Here is a 24,610-nt window from a genome sequence, read left to right on the forward strand (position 1 = left end):
GTAACACTAAAAAAAGTTTAGGAATGAAATGTCATGATGTTTGTAACATTTTCAAATGGTTAACGGTTCAGCAAAAAAAATTATATCTTTATGTATATAATGTTTTATATATACATGTACAAGGAGAGAAGAGAGAAAACAAAACAAATGTGGCAGAATATTACCAAGAATTCATCTAGGTAAAGGCATACAGATGTTCGCGGTACCATTCTTTCCACTTCTCTGTAGGTTTGGAAAACATCATAATAAAAAGTTTGGAGAAATTCGATTTGTATGCTGCGCTTAAAATATTATGTGAAGGTAAGTATTCTCTCTTCATTTCACTTTTCAGTTGAGTATATTATTGGCTACATTTGCATCTGTATAATTGTTCCTTTAAAAATATATATTTTGCTTTGCCCTGTTCCCTGTTGGAATATTCACGTGATATATTTATAGCCAGCCGTGGCCAAGTTCACTCAGGACTCATCTGTGTAGCTTCATCTGTACTCTCTCTAATAAGGAGTTTTATGGCCGTGTGTTTGATGCCTCCCCTGATGTGCCCCTTTACTGTTCCTCCTGCTGTGGTGTTTCTTCTTACAGCAAATGTTGCCTTTAGCATCTTTCTTGGCTGCTTGCTCTTTCATCCAGTGCTTAACAGCGTGATTGTGCGGGCTGACACAGATTCTTCTGCGCTTGATGTGAAGGCTGCCAAGAAGGGAAGAAAAAAAATCACTGATAGAAAGTACAAGTCAGTAAAAACTTAGTGAACTTATAGGCAGTTCCCACTTTGGGACAGTGTATCTTTGGACATAGACTGAATCCTAAAGCTGAGGACCACAAGGATGAGTCTTTACTATGGTGCTGCCTGTGGTTCCTCAGACACCTGCAGAAAATACTAAAAGGAGAAGGAGAAGGAATTGGAGGGGGAGGGGGAGGGGGAGGGGTGGGAGGGGGAGGGGAGGGGAAGGGAGGGGAGGGAGGGGGAGGGGAGGGGAGGGAGGGGGAGGGGAGGGAGAGGGAAAGAGAGAAACCATGTGAAAACAATTCTCTTTCCTGACCCCAAGCACCCAACAAAACCAATTCCTTCCTCACCGCCCATCTTAAACACATCCTCCTCCTTAAGGTTTTTCTAGATCCTCTCAGCTAAATGCCCTCTTTTTTCCTTTGAATCTCCGTGGTGCTTGTTACCTCTCTTCTGACACTTAGTTTACTCCACCTTTTATCTGAGTACTTGTCTCAGACTCTCTCCTTTTTCTGTGGAGCCTCGAAGGAGGAATAGTTTGGAAGTGTCTTGAAAAGGCCTTGTTCAGAGCAGGAATCCAGTAATTAGTTGTAGATATGAAGTGAAAATTGTTCAAAATAAGGACAATCTGGTTTTGTTTCAACAAAACAATCAACTAAAATGTTCTAGACATTTATTAACATTTTAATATAATATAGATCTATACCATGTCTCAGAATTTGTTTTCATTTTCATTTTTCTGTATGAAATGTTGACATTGGGGTGGGAGACTCCTAGAGCACCATTCACAATTTCTGGTAACTAGAAGAATTTCTTGTTACAAAAGATATTGTGACTTCTAATACCCCATCAGATGCCATCCAGCTTTTTATGAAATGTTGCAGATCCTGCTGGCTCTACATATACAATATTTCTGTATCTGGATAAATTGAAACCCCCTACCCTTTTCTATGGGGGGAAAAACCGTGATAGAGAGCAGGCTGCCATCTCTCCAGCAGTCCAAGAGGACCCATCAGCTAATGTGGGGACTCCTAAAATGGGAGAAAAAGTTGGGAAAGGCTTGAATGCACTTGAGCATAATAAAGCCAGCATGTGGGATTGTTAATTTGAAAGAAGTGAGGCATCTTAATAGGAGGACAACACATTCTCTAAGTGTAGTAGATTGAGAGGTCTTCAAAAGAGAAGCTACTTCTCACTATGGCCAGTTGGTTTGCCTTAAGCTATTATAGGAGAAAACGTGGCTACAGCATTAATGTGGAGGAAAAAACAACAAACAAGAAAGAGCTGAAGCTCCTACCCTTTCCAAAGGACTAAATTCTCTCCTCTCCCTGTGGTGTCAGCAAGAACCTGAGCAGACATCCAGTGGAGAAAGACTCCACCGACACCCAGATAAGCCCATTGGTTACACAGGAGAGAACTAGGACGCAACGCCACTATTCCTGGGGGAGCCTCAGGGAGGGGCACTGGCTCTGGGGCTGCAGGAGAGCCCTGGATGGGGGAATACAGACAGAGGATCCAGGGAGGAAGACAGCCACAGGAAAACAGGCAACACCTGCCATGTGGGACCCTTTTCAAAGGTGTAATACAAAGGGAAAAATCAGCAGCTAGGGCTTCCCTGGTGGCGCAGTGGTTGAGAGTCCGCCTGCCGAGGCAGGGGACACGGGTTCATGCCCCGGTCCGGGAAGATCCCACATGCCGCGGAGCGGCTGGGCCCGTGAGCCATTGCCGCTGAGCCTGCGCGTCTGGAGCCTGTGCTCCGCAACGGGAGAGGCCACAACACTGAGAGGCCTGTGTACCACAAAAAAAAAAAAAAAAAAAAAGTCAACTGCCAGAACACAGCTCCAAAATCCAAGATGCTCTGATGTTTTAAAACCCTAAAATTTAAAGACTGCTTAAACTTCCACTTGTATCCCATGTGTCTCCATCAGGATAAAAAGAGACGAGGTCATGTGGGGCAAGGAGGTAGCCTATTTCACACTCCCTCCCCTTCCCCCAACTCCACAATATTCTGATGGCACTGACCCACCGGGTTGTGAATTTCTAGGTGAAGAGGTTTGACTCTAAGAAACCATTAGGCTGATCCCTTGATTTTTTTTTTTTTTTACCCATAAGAGAGTAGCTAGCGACAGTCCAGTGGATTTAAAGGGGTGGCCCTGCCATAGATTATACCTATAATTGATCCCTAAACTTTATTTCTTTACCTATTCCTCTAAGCCCAACAGCCCTTCAACACCACTTTTGAAAAGGTACTAAAGATCCCCAAATATCTTTATTCAATAACTATAAATTTTCTTCCCAACGGATAATGTCTATATGATTCAAGAAAACTCAGGGACTTCCCTGGCAGTCCAGTGGTTACGACTCTGCGCTTCCATTGCACGGGTCAAGGGTTCAATCCCTGGTCTGGGAAATAAGATCCCACATGCTGCATGCCATGGCCAAAAGATGAAAACAAAAACAGAAACAAAAAAACGCAGTGCTCTGCTCAAGATATACAACTTTGCCTTGTGTTTATGTTTAGAAAGAGCTAGAAGCTCTTTAATGAAATCACTGTAGAGAAATTTTAAACAAACTGCTGTCTCAGACATCAAATATTCCAGTGATTGTTTAAAGGGTGTGAAACAAAGGACCTATTTCTAGGCGGAAAGGGCAAGGAAATAAATCTAGTGAGTTCAATGTAAGTTAATTTATACTAGTGAATTGTGATTAATAATATTGATACATGCTTTTTGGGAATTGTATTTTCAACGCTTGCAATATTTTCTACATCTAAAGCACTTGTCTCAAACCTTAATGTCTTTATACACAGTCAAGGTTAAGGGACTACATTTTGGATAAGTAAAAACATGGTCTGTAGTAAAACAACTTGAAAACAAGAGAACATTTATTTATTTATGTTGAATCAGAAAACACAACAGAGATGACCTGTAATTTATGATTACAAAATACTACATAGTCCAATTTCATCTTATTTGAGACTAAGTCATAACTACTCTATATTTTTCAGCTGTCTTATCAGCACAGAGGGGCCAATTTAAAAACTTGTACTTGGATGAAGTATTTTTAGATCCAAGTGATTGGCTTCAGAGTTTCCCTTTAATTAAAATTGAGTCCTTTTTAAAATGAAGAATCATGTTTTTGATATTTTCCCTTATCGAAGTGAGGATTTGCAATATTTCTGTACCTATACCTTTTATTTTTTAATATTTATTTATTATTTTATTCATTTATTTTGGCTGCACTGGGTCTTAGTTGCGGCATGCGGGATCTTTAGTTGCGGCACGTGGGATCTTTAGTTGCGGCATGTGTACTTTTTAGTGCGGCATGCAGGCTTCTTAGCTCTGGCGTGGGGAATCTATTTCCCCGACCAGGGATCAAACCTAGGGCCCCTACATTGGGAGCATGGAGTCTTACCCACTGGACCACCAGGGAAGTCCCTGTACCTATACCTTTTAGATCTCTATCTCACACCTGTTTAACCCAAAGAAACTTCTCTGAAAATTCTGAGAACAGTGTCCCCTGAGAGTCCCCAGCATCTATCTCTTACTCATATACACACAGACACCTCCTCTGGTTCTTTCTCTGTGGCTTTCTGGGAGTCCCACGGGAGCCCTTACAAGTTCTGAAGGCTTTTTTAGTCTGAGGTGACATATGCCAGTGAGGTGGAGGGAATTGAAAGCTGACAATCTAGCATTTCTGAGAGCAGCCTCAGGCAAATTTACTTCAGCTAGGTAGGGCTGACACAAATACCCAGGTGTTTCCAATTTTCCAGAGCATTGCCTATCCGTGAACTGCCTATGAATTTTCACTCTGCAACTATTACCAGCACTATTTATTCAGATTAAATAAAAACTGATGGGATCTTGGCCAGGCATATACTATGGGAGCTTTTCAAGCCCGTTGGGAACGTGAAGCATCCCCTCAGAAGGGAGCTCGTCAGTTAGTATTCCCCGGATTGCTATGGGAGTCACTGGTTCCTGCCGACTAACCCTCCTGAGCTGACAGTGCCAGTGAGGGGCGTGACCTGAGGAGACACTGAGAGAATTTCCGGTCCTCTTGCTTCTCCCCCACAGACACCTGTGCTTATTAAAAGTTTGGGTCAGGAATTGTTTTCCTCCGTACATGTAACCCCAAGTGTGATATTTAAACTTTGTTGGATATGAGATCCTTTTGAGGAGCTTGTGAATTCTATGGACCCTCTCCCTAAGAAAATGCTCACACATTCATACCCACAAATTTCAGGGAATTCACAGCCCCCTGACCTGAAGAAAGTCTATCCATGGACAGCTTATAAACTCTTCCTCTGAACTTCTGAGAATCTTTTCTTGGAGAAGTGTTTCTCAAGGATGAGTAATGGATGGATTCCTTTGAAAGGGGGGAAAATGTATCTTAAATCTCAGAGAATGGTCTGCAGGACCCAGTTGGATAGAGTCTCCTGGGGACTCTGCAGGAGGGCAGTCTGTTTTGTTACTGCTGTATCTTTGCACATAGAAGGGTACTTGGTACATAATGGCTAATCAATATATATTTGTTGAATTCATTCAATTAATGAAGAGGTTCCCCAGTGACTCAGGAACTCAGGCATCAGCATTGGGCTTATTTGTGTCACCTGGAGCCACAAGTGGTATTAAAACCAGCACTCCTGGGAGATGCCTAATGTGCCCTTGTTATGATTTAAAGGTGCCAAATGCTTTGGAGTTTGGGAGAACATTTTATGGGTAGTCCCACCGTTGTTTTGAGAGACCTTGGAATATAGTGTTCTGAATGAAGAGACCTGGGTGCTCATCCCATTTCTGCTGTTCACTAGCTATCTGTCACCAGGTGAGCTATGTCATCTGCTCAGTGACAGCGTTCTCCTGTGTGACATGGATATGATTTATGCCTTCCTCACAGCATTATTGTTAGAACCCAGATTTGCTAAGTACCAATGCATTTCCGATTCTAAAGTCTGTGTGGAGACGTTGAGTACATATGTAAGTCCAGAGTTTTGAATAGCTGAGCCATGGGTGGAGGTAGGAGGGGTGAGAGCAAGAGCCCAGAATCAAAAGCAAAGAAGGGCATTTGAACTTGATTGCATGTAGCACTTGTGACAGGTATGGACACCTCCACGCTTCTGTTTGAATCTTACATACACTTCTGATGAATTCAGAGAGGAAAAATGATAGCAGCCCATTACTTGCAGGGAAAAATTATAGTTAAAGCCATGAAATTGAATAGAGTCACCTTCTGTTTTTATTTTTGCTTTTGCTTTTGTTTTCACTCAGAATGTCCCTTGTTTGGTTGAGGAAAGTCGTGCACGCTGTCTGGTGACTAAAGGCATTTCCCTCTCAACACAGCAGTGCAATGCAGGGAACGGAGGGTTAGCATGTGCCTCTGGACATCCTGGCACAGAGAGAGTGCGCATTCACGCCACCCTCCCCACCCTTGTTCAAATAATTATTTCTATGCTGCGTATCAGGCAAAGTCTCCCCAACCTATTGTTCACTAGACGAGAAACGACCACTCAGCAGGTCTAGACCTCCCTGCCCAAGAACACTCACATGACAGCAGCCAAGTCACAATCTCCGTCAGCTCTCTGAATGCTACATGTAGTCACTCTTTCCAGAAGCCTTCTGGAAATATGATGTGAAACCTCAGTGCAGCAGCTGGAGGCAATGGGAAGTATGGCTAAAAGAGGAGAAGAAAGAAATGTGAACTCTCATAGTTTACCGAACACTGGCCTGGCTCTTATCTTGAAGACTCTAGAGAAACAGAATGTTAACCCACTGAAGCAAGAGGCAAACACTTACTGGGGGCTTCGTACATGCAGACTCCAGGGCAGGACATGTCTCTACCCTACAGAACTTATACTGTATTGGGGCCGGGGAGATAAAACTAAGCACAAGCAAAGACACAAAACAAGGCAAGAGTTGAGAAACAGTTTCAGATGATGTTACTGGGGTTGCAACCGTACTTGCAGCCTCAGAGGTGAGGTTAACAAAGTGTCCCGTGAGCTCCGAAGGGAGCAACCACATGGGTCCCTGGAGCAGGTTTGAAATGGACCCACCAGGGAAGTTCTTAACTGAATCTTTAAGGACTTGGATGGGTGGAGAAAAATGGAGAAAACTTGTCCAGGCCAAAGGAAGTGCATGGTCAAGAGTTCTGAGATAGGAAAGCCCAGGGCACATTTAGAGAATAGAGAAAAATAGACCACTTGGTGTGAACTGAGTGGCTGGGAAGCTGACTAATGGGAGGTATGTTCAAAGCATAGACTGAGGTCACACCCCATTGAATGCCAGTCTAAGGAGGTTTATCTTTTATGAAATGGAGTCCATTAAATATTTGAGAAAGGAGAAGGGTTTTAGGAAAATTTGTCTTGCAGTGATGAGCAAGTGGGGATAACATAAGGGAGGAGTGCCTGGGGCAGGAAGTCAGGTTAGGAGGAGCTTCTGTTACCCAGATATAAGGAGAAAAGGGCAACACAAATATGCAAGGAAACCTAATCTCCTACGAAAATGTGTGTCTGCAAATTCCTACGTGCCACACGCACACAGTATTCTATGCTCCCCATTCTTCCAAGTGGGTAATACATTTTTTTTAAAAAAATTAGAAATTATAGTCAACAGTGGCTGCAGGTGGCAGTCTCATAATAACAGACAGAAGTTAGCCCCTGAATTAGAGGTTAAAAGAAATGAGTAAAACCCCTCAGTGGTGTCAGCTCTAAGCCATAGAGGTCCCTGCTCTTGGGACAAGGAGAGATTATAAGTGAAAGAAGCCAGATTCAAAAAGCCACATACTGTATGATCCCATTTATATGAAATGTTCAGAATAGGCAAATCCATAAAGACAGAAAGGAGATTAGTGGTTGCCAGGGGTGGGAGTAGGAGGGAATGGGACATGACTGCTAATAGGTGCAGGGTCTCTTTTTGGGTTGATGAAACAGGCTGAAATTAGACAGTGGTAATGGTTGTACAATTCTGTGAATATACTAAAAATCACTGAATTGTACCCCTTTTTTTGTTTGTCTTTGGTTTTTTTGGGTTTTTTTAGCCACATCCCGCAACTTGAGGGATCTCAGTTCCCTGACCAGGGATTGAACCCGGGGCCACAAGAGTGAAAGCCCGGAATCCTAACCATTAGGCCACCAGGGAACTCCCCAAATTATATGCTGTTTTTGGAGGGTGGGGGCGTGCTGAGCTTCGAACCTAGGCCCACAGCAGCAAAGCGCCAAGTCCTAACCACTGGACCACCAGGGAATTACTTATTTCAATGTTTTAAAAAGTACGATGGGAGAAGGACACTGATTGTCCTCACATTTATTAATGCATTGATTTCCTTAAACTAATTATTTCTTTCTTTAGCTACGCTGTGCTTCCTATTCTCCAAGTCAATCTGTTTTACTATCCCAAACAAGGTTTTGGGTTTATTCATGTAACCATTCATTCATTCACCCATCTTACTATATAAGAATTACTATGTGAATTCTTATAAATGAAATACTATCTATATTTATGTCTACGAGCTCTTTTACAGTGAATCACTATGCTGGACCTTGGGGGTAGAAAGATGAAGAGTTACTACTACACATACTTCTGTTATTAGTTGTAACCCAGGCAACTATAAAATATGAAATGGACTTTCAGAAGCATTGTGGGAATTAAGAATCATAGGCAAACCTATGTGCTTAAGAATTTGAGTTTTCGGGATGCTGACATCAATTCAAAGCAGTTTTAAGCCAGAAAAGCACTCAGGACCTATATGTACTTAATAAACTGAATTTTATTTCTCAGATATAAAGGTAGGCTGGGCTCACCTGGAGATCACTTAACCTAAGACAGATTAACTATCGAAAGGCAAGAGGCAGGCCAGCATTTATCATATGTTCACAGATGTGACTGGTGCCCTAGTGAGGCAGCTGGAAATGTAAAAGGCCAAGAAAGATGGAATCCTCTGAAGCGTGCACAAGGAGTTAAGTAATGAAGAATCTTAACAGGGTGGTTTGGATTAGGGCAAAGGTAAGATTCTTTTAGATAACATCGCCCCCTAGAGGTTTTCTAGAGCAGCTTTCTATCAATATTTCCATTTTGAAAGAACCACCAAGAACTTCCTCTGATTTCGATGATAAATATAAATATAAAAACATATTTTTATTTTTGCATTTTTATATTTTTGCATCTATGTTTATAAAAAAGATTACTCCATACTTTTATCCCCTGATATCATCCTTGAATGTTCTGAGTGTTAACGTTATATCAATCTCAACAACGCAATGGGTAGCTTTCTCTGTTTTTCTATTATTTGAAAAAGTTTGTGTAAGACAAGGATTACCTGTCCCTCCAATGTTTGGTAAAACCTCTAAAACCATTTATGTCTACTGTCTGTCTGAAGAAAAGATGTTCAATTCTGACTTAACTTCCTTAGTAGTTACATGTTTATTTAGATTTTCTGTAACTTCTCCAGTCAATTTTGATATCTTAGCTTTCTAAGAAATTGTACATTTCATCTACAATTTCTAATGTTTTGTCACTGAAAGAGTTCGGAACACGCCACCCCAAAATGTGCCACTCTGGCATGTTGATTATTTTAAGTTAAAGCCACTTAAAAAACCAACAGATGTAGAAATGGTACTCTGACCTTCCTAAAAGCAAGAGACAAAACTTCCACGTAAAAGGTACCCTCCCAACACCTGGGGAAGAAAGAAATTTTTAGCAGCAGAGGGTGGTACCACCCCACCTTCTGGGTGAAGTGAGATGGTATCTCCACCCCACAGGAAGCTGAAGCCAAGGAAAATCTGCACAAAGGAACCACAAACGAACCTTGTTAAACTAAGCCTTATGTTCCTAGTCACTTTTTCTTGGTTAACTGCTTTAGCCCAAGTTTCTTTGTCTTCTCACGTTTTCACAATTACCACTCTTTGTCCAACTTAATATATAAGTCGTAATGTTACCGAAACCAGGTCCAGCTGCTCGCCGCTCAAAAGCCAATAAAGAGGCGAGGTTGGTGGAAAGGAAAGTTTACTTTATTTTGGATGCCGGAAACCTGGGTGGGGGCAGGGTACGGAGGGCAGACTCCTGTCCAAAGGCCGACTCCCCCCCTGACAATCAGGGGGCAAGAGTTTTTATAGACAGAGGGAGGGGGCTACGTGGTGCAGAAGCTCTGACAGTCATCGGTGGTCTGACCAGCGTCATACCGATTGTTTTAGGCACAGTTAATCTTCAGTTCCGGGATTGGTTTGTTCCCATTTCTTTCGAGGCCAATTCTTGGAAATGTGGCAGCTTATGTACAGCTCACCAGATATGGCTCAGAATATTGTCTATGGACCTTAAGGAGAAATTAAAAGTCCTTGATTTTGCTTAATGACTAAACTATTATAATTTGGTCTCCTTTGACTGTTTTCCTGTTTCTGCATTTTCTCACTTCTCTGATGAAACTTATTCTTTGGTTCAATTTTTTCCACAGATAAATGGCAGGGTGAGGACATGGGGGGTGGGGGGAAGGACCATAGGGTCCTGCTCCGTTTCAGTAACTCAGACTGCTTCTTTGGGTCTACATTTCCTCGTGAAGGTGATTTCGGACGCACGCAGCAGTAAGCAGCAGCTTGTAACAAGCAGCAGTGAGCAGTAGTTGGAAGCAAGATCTTAGTTCCCTGACCGGGAGTCCTAAGTGCTAAACCACAGAAGCCAGCGGGTAGGGCGTAAATCCCCAGGTCTTGCCTGCAGTTTCAGGAAAGAATTTAAGCGAGGAGGTAGAAGGTATAGAGAAATGTAAAGACGCACAGGGAAAGGGGGAGGGGGGAGGGGGGAGGGGGGAGAGGGGAGAGGGGAGAGGGGAGAGACGCACACTTGGGAAGTTTAAACCCTTTATGAGGGGCCAGTTTTCTGGGTCCTTGTCTCCCTTCTGGCCAATCATCTTGCTTTGTCCCCCTACGCTAATTTGTCTCAGGACCCTCCCCGTAGGTGCGCACGCACTTCTCAGCTAAGATGGATCTCCACACAAAGGATTGGGGAAGCAAGACTCATCATGGCCTGGCGTTGTTCCCCTGACTTTTGACCCCCAAGGAGACTTTCTGTGCATGTTTAGTGTCTCCCTTGCCCCACGGAGGGGGGGAACGGAGATCCCTTGATCCTTTACTCAAACAAGGTTTTGCCCCTCTTTGTTCTTGCCATAACTGTTATCTTAAGGCATCCACAAGAGACAAAGCTTGGCTATTTACCCTGTCCGCCCCTGTTATAGCTTCCATTTTGGAGAGTAAACAGGAGGCTGATTTTAAATGTCTAACCTGGAGCCCATCTAACCCCTGTCTCAGGAAATGCAAACAGGAGGCTAGTTGTAAGGGTCCTGCCTGAAGCCCACTTTTTTCCTACCCCAAGAAATGTAAACGGGAGGCCAGTTGTAAATGCCTAGCTTGGGGCCCATCTATCTCCTGCCTCAAAGGCACCCATTAAATAAATTTGTATGCTCTTCTCTTGTTAATCTGTCTTTTGTTACAGGGGTCCTAGTACAGAACCTAGAAGGGTATAAGGAAAAAATTTTTTTTCCTTCCCTACATCACAGCACTATCTTACCGTATCTACGGTTGAGTTCTTTTTTAGTATACAGTGTTTGAAGAGGCAGTTCCTGTGCAAAGTAACCGTTTAAAAATCTGGGTCTAAATAATAAATAAAATATATTTATAAATTTACAAAAATCATTTTCTTAGAAACTAAAAATATGCATTGAACTCATTCATTAAAAGTGAAATCACGAAACATTTATTCTGTAAAACAGCGGAGGTGCTATTTATTATAACAGGTAGGATACAGCTAAATTTAGCCTAAGTGCATTTATTTAAAACACAAACACGATAAAATAAAACGTTCAACTCGCGACCCTAGAAAAGGAAAATCAGAGGAAACTAAAACGAAGATGGGAAAAAGACACCAGCACGACGCTGCGGCGCTTTACGGCTGTCGCGCTACACCTATCTGTAGGCAAGGCGGCCGTGGATCGGGAGACTAGCTGCTGAAGCCGAAGCCCCGGCCCAAAGAAGGGGAGGAGGAGGAGGAGGAGTGCGGGGCGACAGCTGTGGGCGTGCGGGTGGTGCTTGTCTGGGGCACGTCTCGCCGCTTTTCCGGTCTCTGCGCCTGTGCAACCTGCTGGGCGCCACAGGCAAGGTGGGCCTGCTTTTCGCTCTGCGGGTGTTTGGTGCGTGCGGCGCAGGGAGGGCGCGGGAGCGAAGAAGCGGGCAAGTATAAGGAGTGCGCCTCCGCGAGGGTAACATCACGCGACCGGCGTGGTGGCTGGGCTGCTCACGCGCCCACGGACGTAAGCCAGCGCGAGCCTCCCCGGCCGCGACCCTGAAACAGCAGACACCTGCGCCCGCCGCCCGGACCTCCCCGAGCGGAAGCGCGAGTCCTGCCTCTGCCCGGCGGCTCCTGAGGACGCTCTCTGGCGGCGCGGGAGAGCCTGGCCGGGGCGCGCAGGACCAGCCTGTCCTACCGCGGGCTGTCATTCCTGGAGCTGTGGGGCAAAGTCAGTTGCGCTGGGCACGTCTTTCCTACCTTCGTTAGTGTTTTGCGTGCTTGATCTATCCGTTTCTGATGCACATAGGTAAGAAATCTTACACTGTTGTTGAGATTATGTCATCTTTTTTTTTCCTTGCCAGTCTGTCAGCTTTTACAATGCATCGCTTGGGGTTATATTTTCAAACGCGTACAAGTACCCTTCCGGTATGCCGCCGGGATTGGAGTAGAAGCACTAGCCTCGGTTGCCAAATTTAAAGGGGCGCCAAAAAACTCAGTAACGAAGACAAGTCACATTTTAATGCAGCATTTTTTAAAATAAGAATTAATACAAAGACATATGTGATGAATGAACTACTGCAATTTTAAATAAAAACAAAATTCGACCCTGCGCTTGCACGACTCACCTCGGTCACATCACTTCCCCACCCTATTCTCAGCCTTGGGTGAACCTTCTTGGTGAATTGATTGTACTTATCCTTCCCTAAGATTCCTCTAGTGCTATTACAGACTTTTGCGTAAATTCTGTTTTTCTGATATTAATAGCATGACACTAAACTTTTGGTTAAATTTATTTATCCATCATTTTGTATTTTCAGTCATCTTTTTTCTTTGCTTTTTTCCGCTTCGGTTGGATTGATAAGTTTAATACACTTCCTTCAAAAGTTTTTTTAATGAAAACTTAGGCTTGGTTAGGTCAAGAAAAAACTTCCCTGGGAGAAGAGCAACAATATCTCATACAAACCTTTTTGAGTTTGAATCAAGTATTATTTTACTAATGAAGGTAATTGCCACATCAGTACAATTCAGCAGCGTTTATTGAGCGCCTGCCTTGTGTCAGTCATTGTTCCAGGCACTAGGTATACAAAACTTAGTGAGTCACTGTACCTGAACTCAGAGTCCCTACCCTAGCAATTTCCTAATATCTTAGAAGACCTTCTTGCTGCATGTGACATTTTTACCCTTTCCGTCCTAGAAATTTTCCATATTCCTGATTTTCAAGACACTAAATTCCTCATTCCCCTAATAGTCATTCCTCTGTATCCAACTGAGGACATTATCTCCTGCCACTTTAAACTTACTCCTTTTCATTTTCTCATCTCATTTAACCATCGTTTACTGTTACCCAAGCCAGAAACCCGTGTGTCATTCCATCCTCCTGCACTCCACAGCCAGTCACAAACACCTGTAAATTTTACTCCCTGGACATTGCTCAGATTTGTTTCCCCCTTTTCGTCCCTGTTACCACTGCCCAAATTCCAAACCTCATCAGTTTGCTCCTGGCCAACTGACCCTCCCAGTTGCCTCCGTTTTCCCAGTCTTGCTCTTCCCCCACATGGATCTGAGGTCTCACAACGCCCTGTGCTTTTCTGTCTTTACCATATATAAAATTAAGCGTTTACACGACTGTCTTGACTGTGAACTCCCTTAGCGTATCTTTATACCCATACCGCATAGCACAGTGCCTGGCATTAGTGCTGAATGCCTCTTAAGCTGATCTAAACTCTGTTGTAGTCTTATATCATGTTTCCTTTTATCTTGTTTTAAGGCTTTTAAATATTAAATATTTTTCCTTTTTTTATAAATAAGATTATCATTTTTTTGATCAAGGTCTTATGTCCCAAGTGTCCTAAAATTACACAGTGCTTTTCAGAAACATACCATCCCACCCTCAAGTAATTAGGGGTCAGTTCAGTATGATGAATCATTTGTCCATTATATTTAATTTTATATAATTAAATATTATATAATTTTATATAATTAAATATTATATTTAATATTTTAAAGATGATGTTATTAGTATCATTAAGAGCATTATCTTGTCTTATTATAGTGTTATTGCCGTTGATTCTGTTGGTTTTGGGTTGTCATCATTGTTTCCAGTATTAAGTGTCAGAGTTGGATGGTTAATGGGAATGTCTGTCCCTGATTTGATTTTATGTCTATGATCCAGTTTTAGTCAGTAACTAGAAGGCTTTAAAGATTTCCCGACTCAAGACCTTTTATGACCAGCACTAAAACACTGCACATCAAATTTGGATATAAAGATTAGATTCTGGGTTTTAAGGAAAGGATTCTGTTAATGTACAGAGGTGACCCAGTTTCCTCTCTTCCTTAGATGGATGGCTAAGTACGGTTCCCAGAGCTGCAGTATGGTTGTCCCTTGGGGGCTTATTAGAAATGCAGTTTGAAAAGCACCAGTACAAAGAATTGTAAGGTCGGATCTTAACAAACAGCACCACGAAACAGAGGAAAGCTTCAAGTGAGCTTTATTAGGGAGCGCTCCCGGGCGAGGTTCACTGGTCCGAGAGAAAGGGGCCAGAGAAGTTGCACCAGGGGGAGGGTTGGGCAAGATTTTATAGGGGAAGAAGGGAAAGGGGTGTGGTGAATCTGGGAGGGCGCAGGGTATTCCTTATTTGGTGGTCTTTTCGGGTATCCTGGGGGACCGTTAGTCCCGCCCCTCGAAAGGCGGGAAGGCTGGGCCGGGTTCAAAGTCCCCAGGCCAGTTCCTGGAACTGGGTGGTCCGGAAAGTCTCCAGGTCAGTTTCTGGACTGGGTGGTCCAGAGAGTTTCGGTCTGATGCAACCTGTGAATCTGATTGTGTTCCCCTGCCTCGGGCCAGTTGGCCTTACAAGAATACTTAATGGAACACAGCAGAAAGGAAACAGAGCAAAGGCACATGCCATTGTTAGAGAAATATTCCCAGGATAAAGATAAAAATGATAAAGAAAGATTTGCTTGGCTGCTGTCAGTATCTCAAGTCCATAAGTGTAACTTAAGAATGGCAATAGGTACAAAAAAATTTTTTTTAATTATAAAAAGAATGATAGTAGTTAAATGTTCCAAATATGGTTGGGGACACATTTCCCCTTCCAGTGAACTTCACACCTTAATGGAGCCACATCACACTGTGGATGCCTACAGACAAAGGTGTCCACTGCTGTCACCATATAGGCAAGAAGGAGTCACGAAGATATGATGCATGAAACTGCTGTGCCCATATAAAGTTCTCCCAGAGGCTTCTTGGAGCCCTGAGATAATGTTTGTGTAATGGAGAGTGAATGAGGGTTTTTCTTTAGTTAATCTGAACAGATTTGGTCACCAGTACTTCTTACATCATGGACACTGGAGTGCTCAGGGGGTAGTCTTGAAGGGGGTTAGGTAATTTTTTGCCATAGAGACATGCTGACAGGCATTACTGCACAGATATTAGGTGTGTGGAGACAGACTACCAGGTTCAAGCCCTGGCTCTGCCACTTACTAGCTGATGTTGGGTGAGTTACTTAATACTCTGTGTCGCAGTTTCTCTATCTGCAATATGGAGATGGTAATACACCTACCTCATGGGGTTGTGAGGCTTGTATGAGTTTATACATTTAAGTGCTTAGAACAGAAGTGACAAATAGTAAACAATAAATGGAAACAAAAAAGACGTCATCTGGAGGTCAATATACAGCACAGTGCCAGCTCCACAGTAGGTATCCAGGTGTCTGAGTGTTTGTGGAATGTGTCCATTGTCAATGTATTGCCCCTTAGCTTCAAATTCACCCTTAATTGCCTATTCTGTGAAATTAAGATGGGCCCTTGTAGTGTAAGTGCCTGAAAGCCACCTTTTTTGATTGTAATGTAGGTGCCTGACATTAAGCTTTTGATTGCCAATGCATCCATTTCAGAGTCATCCACAGAATAAACGTATTGTCAGCTGCAGAACTAAAGAGCCAGACTGCCCCATCCTTGGCCCCCTCTCCCTCCAGTGAGACACCTCCCTGTGAAGAACTTTCCCCTGCAAACTGGAGGGCAGACCTGGTGATTTTTTTTTGCCATTCAGTGAGCATGGCTGTGCCCTCCAACAAGGTCTTGGTCTCAGCTGGGCAGGGAAGGGGTGCAGGATCTCTTCCTTGAGTACTCTATTTTGTCCTGGGAAAATCTGCTATTCCTGTGTGCTTTAGTGTCCTCTTTCTAGCCTATCTCTTGTTATAGTTGATAATTTGTTGTATTAAACTTTTCCTGTTCAAATTATTGTCTGGTTTCTGTCTCTTGATAGGACTCTTAATTGATAATGAATGAATGAAACTTTAATGTTCCAAGAAGTTTGTTGTCTGTTAAGACGGATGATGCAAACTTTTAAGAAATGATTATATGTGTTGTACAGATATGCTGTTACCTATGATTAAGTGGAACAAAATATAAAGCAGTATGTAAATTGTGTTCTGTGATTTATAAGAAATATTTATATTTGGACATTCAGACAATCAAAATATAGGTCATTCACATGACCAAAATATATTTCTCAGATATATTTGATCTTCAACTATACGTGAGTTCCTGGCTCACAACTCCCAAAACGCTTGGAATTGCCTTGTAATAAGAGCAACGGGAGCATCTTTTGTTAAAATATTTGGTTTTCTTGTCCTCAGTTCCCGAAAACGCTTCAAACCATAAAGGTGAAATGAGTGTCTGGTCATTATTGGTAACAAGCCCTTTCCACCACAACTGGGTTCATGTTAATGAAGGTAACTTTTGCAAAGCGCCTAAGGATGCGGACTGGTTAGGGTTGGAGCTTTTAGTTCCACCCGGATTTACAGGGAGGAGAGAGGGGCTGGAGGTTGAATCAATCACCAATGGCTGGGAATTCCCTGGCAGTCCACTGGTTAGGACTCCTCGCTTTCACTGCTGAGGGTTCGGGTTCGATCCCTGGTCAGAGAACTAAGACACCACAAGCTGCACAGCATGGCCAAAAATAAATAGATAAAAATCACCAATGGCCAATGAGTTAATCATGCCTATGTAATAAAGCCTCCATAAAAGCAAAAAAAAAGGAGGGGGTTTGGAGAGCTTCTATGTTGGGGAACCAAAATGCTTCCATGTGCTGCCATGCTGGGCCCAAAGCTCCACAGGACAGAAGCTCCTTTGTTCGGGACCTCACCCTATGTATCTCTTCACCCAGCTGTTGATTCGTATCCTTTGATATCCTTTGTAATAAATCAGTAATCTGGTGAGTAAGCAGGTTTTCCTAAATTCTATGAGCCCTCTAACAAATTAATCAAACCCAAGGAGGGAGATCATTGGAACCACCCATTTATAGCCAGTTGGTCAGAAGCACAGGTAACAATGTGGGCTTGCGATTGGCACCTGAAGTGGAGGGCAGCCTTGTGGGGCTGACCCCTTTGCCTGTGGAATCTATCTCTGGGTAGATAGTGTCAGAATTGAGAGGAGTTCAGTGTTGTTTGTTGGTCTGGGGAAACCTACACACATGTTGGAATTGGGTACAGGAACGTTTTCATGGTCCTATTTAATGTTTTTAAAATCTGTGTGGTTATGCATGGTTAAGCAGTTCCCCAAGTTCATGTAGTTAGAATTCTGGCCTGGCGTTTTGGAGTCCAAAGCTCACACTCTTCCCAGTATGCCAGCATTTCTTAAACTGGGTTTCATAGACCTCAGGGGATGTGTTCTCAGGGTCCGTGAGCTCTCCAGACAATGCCTAAATTTAATATTTCATCTCAGTGATAATCTTTACATAGACATGTTCCGGACCTTCTGGAAGACCATCTTAAAGGAGCACTTGCAGGATATTTGAATTTTGCTTTAAGTTTATGCTAGTGTTGTTACCAAGTCAGATACTATCTTAATTGTCCCAGGCCAATAAGAAGAGAACAGAGTGGAGTTTCAAAATGGATTCATGCTAAGGGAGGGGCAAATTATACCATCAGGGTTCAAACAGAAAAAGATAGTGGGGAAAAAAACACTTCTTATTCTGAACAGGGTGGTTAATGCACATGAAACTCAAAACCTGCACCTCGAGTATCAGTGCTATATTCATGTTTGGAATAGCGATTTTCGTTTTGGCCAAACATTAACATTAGGTTAAGTTAATATTGTTACATTTAAATCTTCTTGGCTTTGAAGTTGTGGTTTTATTTAAATTTTAAATTTATTTTGGTTTTACAATTGCAGAAGATACATACATAAACACATATATATGGGGTTTATACCTAGTTATACGTTTATACATCAAGTGATGTAGTAAAATAATGTAAAAGTCATCATTGAGAATAAAGAGAATGTTTTTCTTTAAAGGGGCCCATATATGACTGAAATTTGAGAAGATTGCTATTATAAGAAGCCAGTCTGCTTCTCTAGATATAGAAAAGGACATTAAAAAAAACAAACCTGAACTACATTATAAAGATGATGATTGGGTTTTTTTTAACCAAATCTAGATGCTAAATCCAATAATGTTATTGAACTCAGGGAAATCAGGACCTATTGTTTTAACTAAAGGGCACACTTGGAGAGAAACTGAAGGGCAGATTTACTGGGCACGTCTTGTCTGGCTTCTCAGGAAGCACTCCTGGTGAAACAGAGTCCCAACTATTCAGAACAACTTTCAAGCACAAATGTATATTCTTCCAACCCTCCTTAGTGAGGCTTCTATGATTAAAACAAACAAAAGAAAAAGTTTTCTTTTAGGATGCAAGCAGCAAGTCCCTAGCAAGTATCTCTAATCAGGAGCCATCCTACACTGAGAAAGTAGGTTGTCACAGGAAATTGGAAGAAAGCCAATTTGGGACGTAAGCAAAATCCCCCAACTTGTATCTGCTGGACAAAGTGGACCCTTAGTCTTTAACGCACAATAAAAACAGCAAGTCCCACAAAGCTCTAGGTTGTGGCTTTAAATAATCTGGCTCTTGGCCACTGGATGATAGACATTTTTATGGAGCCGGAATTGAGTTCTGGGAGCCGGCAGCCACGTCAGCAGGTGTGGAGTATGCCCTATCTTGGAGGAGAATCCAGGGCTTCTAATTATGGGTAAGTCAACTGCTCCTTGATTTATGCAGAATATTTTGGGGATGCCAGTTACTGAGCTATCACATCAAGATGGACACTTCAGGCACCATTAAGAGAATGGAACATTTAATGCCTCAAAAAACAAAATGTATTTCCCAAAGTCCCACACTGCCACGGGCCACTTCCCTATCCCCTCCCTCAGCCTGAGACAATTGTCAGGGCCATGTATACCTCCTTCCCTGCGCTGCTCAGTATTCACTTTCCTCCCTCCCTCCCTCCCTCCCTCTCTCCCTCTCTCCCTCCCAACCTGACCTTTCTCCCAGCCTGAATTCATTACAACCTCCCACAAGGCACCTGAGACACACAGACACTTGAATGGACGTTTGGCACGGAAAGCAGTGGGCTTGCCCCTCAGTTCCACAACTGTTCTCAGGCCTACTCTCATGTATTTTAACCCCGACATCACTTATTTTTAAATTGCAGAAAGCTGGAGCTTCCCAGACAATGTGATTTCCCTGTGACCCAAACTGCCTTAGGAAAAAGCCCCAAGACTAACCCAGAAAGTTACTGTTGGGTCTCCTCAGCTCTTTCTTATCATCACCAACTGTTCCTTTTCAAACACCTCTGTGTTTTGTGGTCCCACCCTCTCTGCCAGAGCTCAGTCCCAAGCAGACCTTGGCCTTGGGTCTGGCAGGGCTTCCCTCATTACCCTGCCCCCTCCCCCGGCCCCTCCCTCCCTCCCTCCTCTCCTGGAGGAGGGCCGCTGCTGCTCCTGCGGCTGGATTATAAAATAGGCCCGGAAGCTGGACGGGGAGTTGTATACACTTTTATTTCAAAGCTTTATGTGAGAAAAAAAAAAACAACTGCATTGCCAAGACTAGGAATAAAGCCTTAGCTGGTAGACTTTTGTTTAACAATGGGGGTGAATCCTAAAATTTTAATGGTGAAATTTTCTGAAAAATTTACAGAAACATATAAACTGAAAACCTTTTTGTTTTGCTAAGATAAGTGGCTAGAGATGAAGAACTGTGCTCAGTAATAAAGCTCAGTAGATTGGGGCACTCTATTGGGATGATAGCCAACTCCAGAGTAGGACAGAGGCTGGTCTGCTCTAGCTAGTTCTTGCCGGGGAATGTGGAACCATTGTTGCCAGATCTGATTTTTCAAGAGAAGCTCTAAAATCTAATTCGTATGTGTGTATATATGAGTATGTGTATTTGGAATCTGTCAGTTTAAAAACGTTGGCTCGGGACTTCCCTGGTGGTCCAGGGGTTAAGACTCCGCGCTTCCACTGCAGGGGGCACCCGCTCGATCCCTGGTCGGGGAACTAAGATCCCATAGGCCGCCCGGTGCGGCCAAAAATAAATAAAATTTTTTTTAATTAAAAAAAAAATGTTGGCTTAATTTTTCAAAAAGCAGACCAAACAAAACTTACATTTCACCTCTTCTGAATTTAGAGACTCTATTCAGGGTAAAGTTTCAGAAAAGAAGACAGTGGAAAAGAGTCAAATCAGTCAAGTATTAAATACCTATATTTAGAGGTTCCTAAATACAGTAGAAAAGATTGCCTCCAGTCCAGACGCAGTTATAGTCTCCATATATATGCTAGCAAATCACAATAGAAGTTCTCTTTGATATAATTTGTATGGTTCAATCATTTCCTTTATCCTGTGTCCCTTTTTAAAGATCAGACTGAAGTTTTGGTTTTCAGTAACCACATGGCTGACTTTGATCAGAAAGCTTGCAGCTTACCAAAACATAAACCAGAGGTCCAGTCTGTCTTTCTTCCAGGACTATGCACACTTGTATTCAGACAGTTCAGCAGGTCAGGGTAAGGGGGAAGACAGTTGAATAATAGAGGGTTTCCTCCAGCCTCTACCCAGGGATTCTCTTAAGATACTATCAACAGAAAAGAAAGCACTGCTCAAAGTTGCACTGGTGGCAAATTACTGATATTTAAGTGCAAATGAGGTTCCTTCCTGAAATTGCCTCTTGGAGATGAGGAATTTAAACCAACGCCACTCTCATGTAGATAATTGGAAATCTGACCCCTAACTGCAGGAGTACCTCACTCCTTCCAGCTCCATCTTGGAAGGCAGCCCCCTTCCTTCCCCTGGAGGCTTAGATAGCCAGCCGGCCACTCACCTTCCGAGGGCTGAAGAGCCACCCAGGCAGCCAAGGCCAAGAGAGCGAGTCCTGTCCGCTGCATTCCTGCCTGCCCCAGCAGCTCGACAGCACCACAGGTGAGCCTGTTAAGATCAGGAAATGAGGCTAAAAGTGCCCTTGGGTGCAGAGAAAGAGCGTGGAGGAAAGCAAGCCAGAAAGCTCCACCCTAGTAGGTGCTAGGGTACCTCTTTCTCATGTTTCTTTCCTTGAAACCAGGCTCTTAAGACCAGACCTGTGTTCAACCACCTGAGGGATCAGGTGATGTCTGTGGTGATCTGACCTCTGGTGAGATTGCTGTGAGTTTGGAGGTGTGCATCAATTTGGGGACCATTAAAAATAGCTACCTACATGAATTCCTCCACAGTTATAAATCAAAATTTTGGAGTAGAGAACCAGTAATTTGAAGTTTTAAAAAGCTCCGTAGGTGATTCTGATGGATACCTCTATTGAGAACCATTGTGTAAAGGAATCAGTTTTTTAGTAGCTTATTGAAACTGAGTTTCTAGGGACAAAGGTGGCAAGTCATAAAAAACATTATCTGGTGGAAAGATGGGAAAATTCAACCCCATTCTGGTCTTGGTCTGCAGCCAAAGTGTTTCCAGTGAGGCTGTTAGTTTATTTAGGAGAAAGGTAATAAGACAGGTAGAGGGGCTATGCCTGGTAAAAAAGAGCCCTAGAGCAGGTGTGAGCAGGCATGAGGAGGTGTGGGCTCTAGTCCAGCTTCGTCACTAATCAGCTTTGTGAATAAAACTATAGGGTAGGCTGAGGATAGCTGGGTTCTAATCCTGCCTTTTCTACTAACTGGTTACATAACCTTAGCAAATGTTCTTAACTTTAAGTAAGAAGTCAGGCTGGATGACCTCCAAAGTCCTTCCATGCTTCCTCTAACTGCACTGTCTCATGCAGTAGCTTCTTGTCCATATGTGGTCCTTTAGCATTTGAAATGTGCTAGTCCAAATTCACATGTGCTATAAGTGTAAAATACACACCGAATTTCAAAGACTTGGTACAAAGAAATATAAAATATCTTGTTAATAATTTTTGTATTGGTTACATGCTGAAATGATAATATTTGATATATTGAGTTTCATAAGCTATATTATTAAAATTATTCACCTGCTTTTTTACTTTTTTTAATGTGACTACTCAGAAAATTCTAAATTACTTATGTAGCTTACACTGTATTTGCATTGGGCAGCGCTACTTTATAAGGTCAAGAGCTCGAGGTCAGAATTGTCCCCCAGCTGTCAAGTTGTGGTACTTAACCAAGCTCTAATTTCACTATCAAGAACTGGAGTTATAATACAATAGGCAATGGGAGCTTTGTGGGCACAGGGCTAGGCCAAGCATGGGAAGACCTAGTCTTGCAGAGCAGCCGTTCCAGACTCTGCCACTAAGCAAAGGTCCTAAGACTCTTGCTGAAGTTCTCGGAAATAGAGCACAGAGATCCTGCAGAGGTGACTGTCAAGGCCCATGAAGCTATATGCGCCCACCACAACTGCGCAGCCTCTGGACCTAGCAGAGGACCAGGTGCTCTGAAGGTGAGTCAGGGAAGCTGCACAGAAGTTATGTCCTGAAACAGCCACAGTTAAGAAATTATTTTGATTTACAGAAACAACACGGGTACATAAACATTCAGTCACCAGCCTGCCACTGTGCCTGAAGTTCCTGCCCTGAGAGGCCTTCTTGAGGGTGGCTTCTGTGTAGTAGAAAAAAACCTCTGTTCAGATGAAATGAAGGATGACTATTGGGTAATAGGAGTGATTTTAATCAAACAGGAAGGCTGGGCTCGGTTTTGATGAACCTGGGATTAGACAGACCCTGTGTGCTTTTTCGAGAACTCTTACTTGTTTCTCTATTTAACAGGAAAGCTTCCCTTTCACTGTGTGTGCCTGTCTCCTCTGCTAGGAAATGTCACCATGGGCCTTCCAGGAAAAAGACCTAGGGACAGAATCTGGACTTGGAGAGCACAGGAGCCCCTCCTTGAGTGTCACAGGTTATTAGTACTTTCCCTCTCCTTCCTGGGGGTCACTGCTGAGATGGTGGCTTGGGTAGTGGTAACCTGAAGACAGTTGGTGTGGCTCGTGGAACCAAAAGCATTAAAGCTTGCACTTGTGAAATTACCACCTTTAGAATGGCAGCCTTGGGGCAAGGCATTAGGTCAGCCTGGTGTTAAAAAGCAAACTTGACATCCACCAGCAGATCAGTTTGACTGGGGTGAGGGCAAAATTGGGATGGGACTTTGGAGAGAACATGGTGCAAGCTGTAATTATGGGGAGTGTATGTCTGTGTGTGACAGGGTGTTCACTAGGCAGATGTGGACCAGAATTAACTGGGAAGGAGCTTCAAGAGTGTTATCAGGGCTTCCCTGGTGGCGCAGTGGTTGAGAGTCCGCCTGCCGATGCAGGGGACACGGGTTCGTGCCCCGGTCTGGGAAGATCCCACATGCCGCGGAACGGCTGTGCCCGTGAGCCATGGCCGCTGAGCCTGCGCGTCCTGAGCCTGTGCTCCGCAACGGGAGAGGCCACAACAGTGAGAGGCCCGCGTACCTTAAAAACAAAACAAAACAAAACCAAGTGGTATCAGAGCAACTTTGATTATTTAAATATTGTTATCTGGGCTCAGGGCTTCTACAAAACCAAATGAGGAGGAGCCTGGGAAACGTATGCCTTTAGGACCTAGGGGAAAGATAGTTGGAGGGTAGAGCAATAGAATGAAACAGTTTGAGTACAATCTAAAACTGTATGGTTTTGTGTTTTCCGTTGTCCTTGGCAAAGAATACCAGGTTGAAAACTTAAAAACAAAAAAAATTTATATATACACTCACACACACACACACACACACACACACACACACACGCACATACATATATTTTACTTTACCCGGAAAAACCAAATCGTTTTCACTTTAAAGAGAAGTAAAGTGTGAACCTCTGACTGTCATAAAATACTTGATGCCATCCAGGCCCTAGAAATGGCCAGTTTGGGTTAGGGAGATGAAGATTTCTAAACAGTAGCTTTCACAAAATTAATTTCCCTTGAAGATTTGTCTTGAAATAAGTATATAGATTGATATTTTGAAAATCATGTCAACTTTTATTTTTGTTTTATTTTTATTTTTTGGCCACATCACACGGCATGCAGGATCTTAGTTCCCTGACCAGGGATCGAACCCCTGTCCCCTGCAGTAGAAGCGTGGAGTTCTAACCACTGGACTGCCAGAGAAGTCCCCATGTCAACTTTTAAATGTCCTAGAAGAATTTAAAATTTAATGGGCTCCTTCATTAATCTTTTGCTGATGAGAATAATCACCTTTTAACCTCTGTGATATAAAGAGCCAAACAGGGGTCTCTGTTTCAAAACTGAGCTTCAAATACTTTATGGTAGGCTCTGAGTTACCATTTTTGAATATAGTATGTTATTCTCTTCTGATTATAAAATTATATTGGGT

The 24,610-nt window shown here is 43.0% G+C and overlaps 1 protein-coding gene across 1 annotated transcript; it reads right to left on the bottom strand.

Moving 5' to 3' along the window:
* Positions 1 to 452: 452 nt before the first annotated feature.
* On the bottom strand, positions 453 to 21,235 carry CCL28 (C-C motif chemokine ligand 28). Its single transcript, XM_065874875.1, has 3 exons — positions 21,139 to 21,235; positions 6,265 to 6,391; positions 453 to 687 (listed from the first exon to the last, which is right to left on the bottom strand). Exons 1-3 carry the CDS (start codon positions 21,200 to 21,202, stop codon positions 495 to 497), a joined length of 384 nt encoding a protein of 127 aa, XP_065730947.1. The 5' UTR covers positions 21,203 to 21,235; the 3' UTR covers positions 453 to 494.
* Between the last annotated feature and the right edge of the window lie 3,375 nt (positions 21,236 to 24,610).

This window comes from Phocoena phocoena, chromosome 3 (genome assembly GCF_963924675.1).
Source record: "Phocoena phocoena chromosome 3, mPhoPho1.1, whole genome shotgun sequence".
NCBI lineage: Eukaryota > Metazoa > Chordata > Mammalia > Artiodactyla > Phocoenidae > Phocoena > Phocoena phocoena.

Excerpts from the sequence above, each read along its gene's own strand:
- CCL28 (XM_065874875.1), bottom strand. The coding sequence starts at position 21,202 with ATGCAGCGGACAGGACTCGCTCTCTTGGCCTTGGCTGCCTGGGTGGCT. Across the intron at positions 6,392-21,138 it reads GGCTCTTCAGCCCTCGGAAG|CCATACTTCCCATTGCCTCC; the intron begins GTGAGTGGCCGG and ends CTCCTCTTTTAG. Across the intron at positions 688-6,264 it reads TGTGACTTGGCTGCTGTCAT|CCTTCACATCAAGCGCAGAA; the intron begins GTGAGTGTTCTT and ends CCTTCTTGGCAG.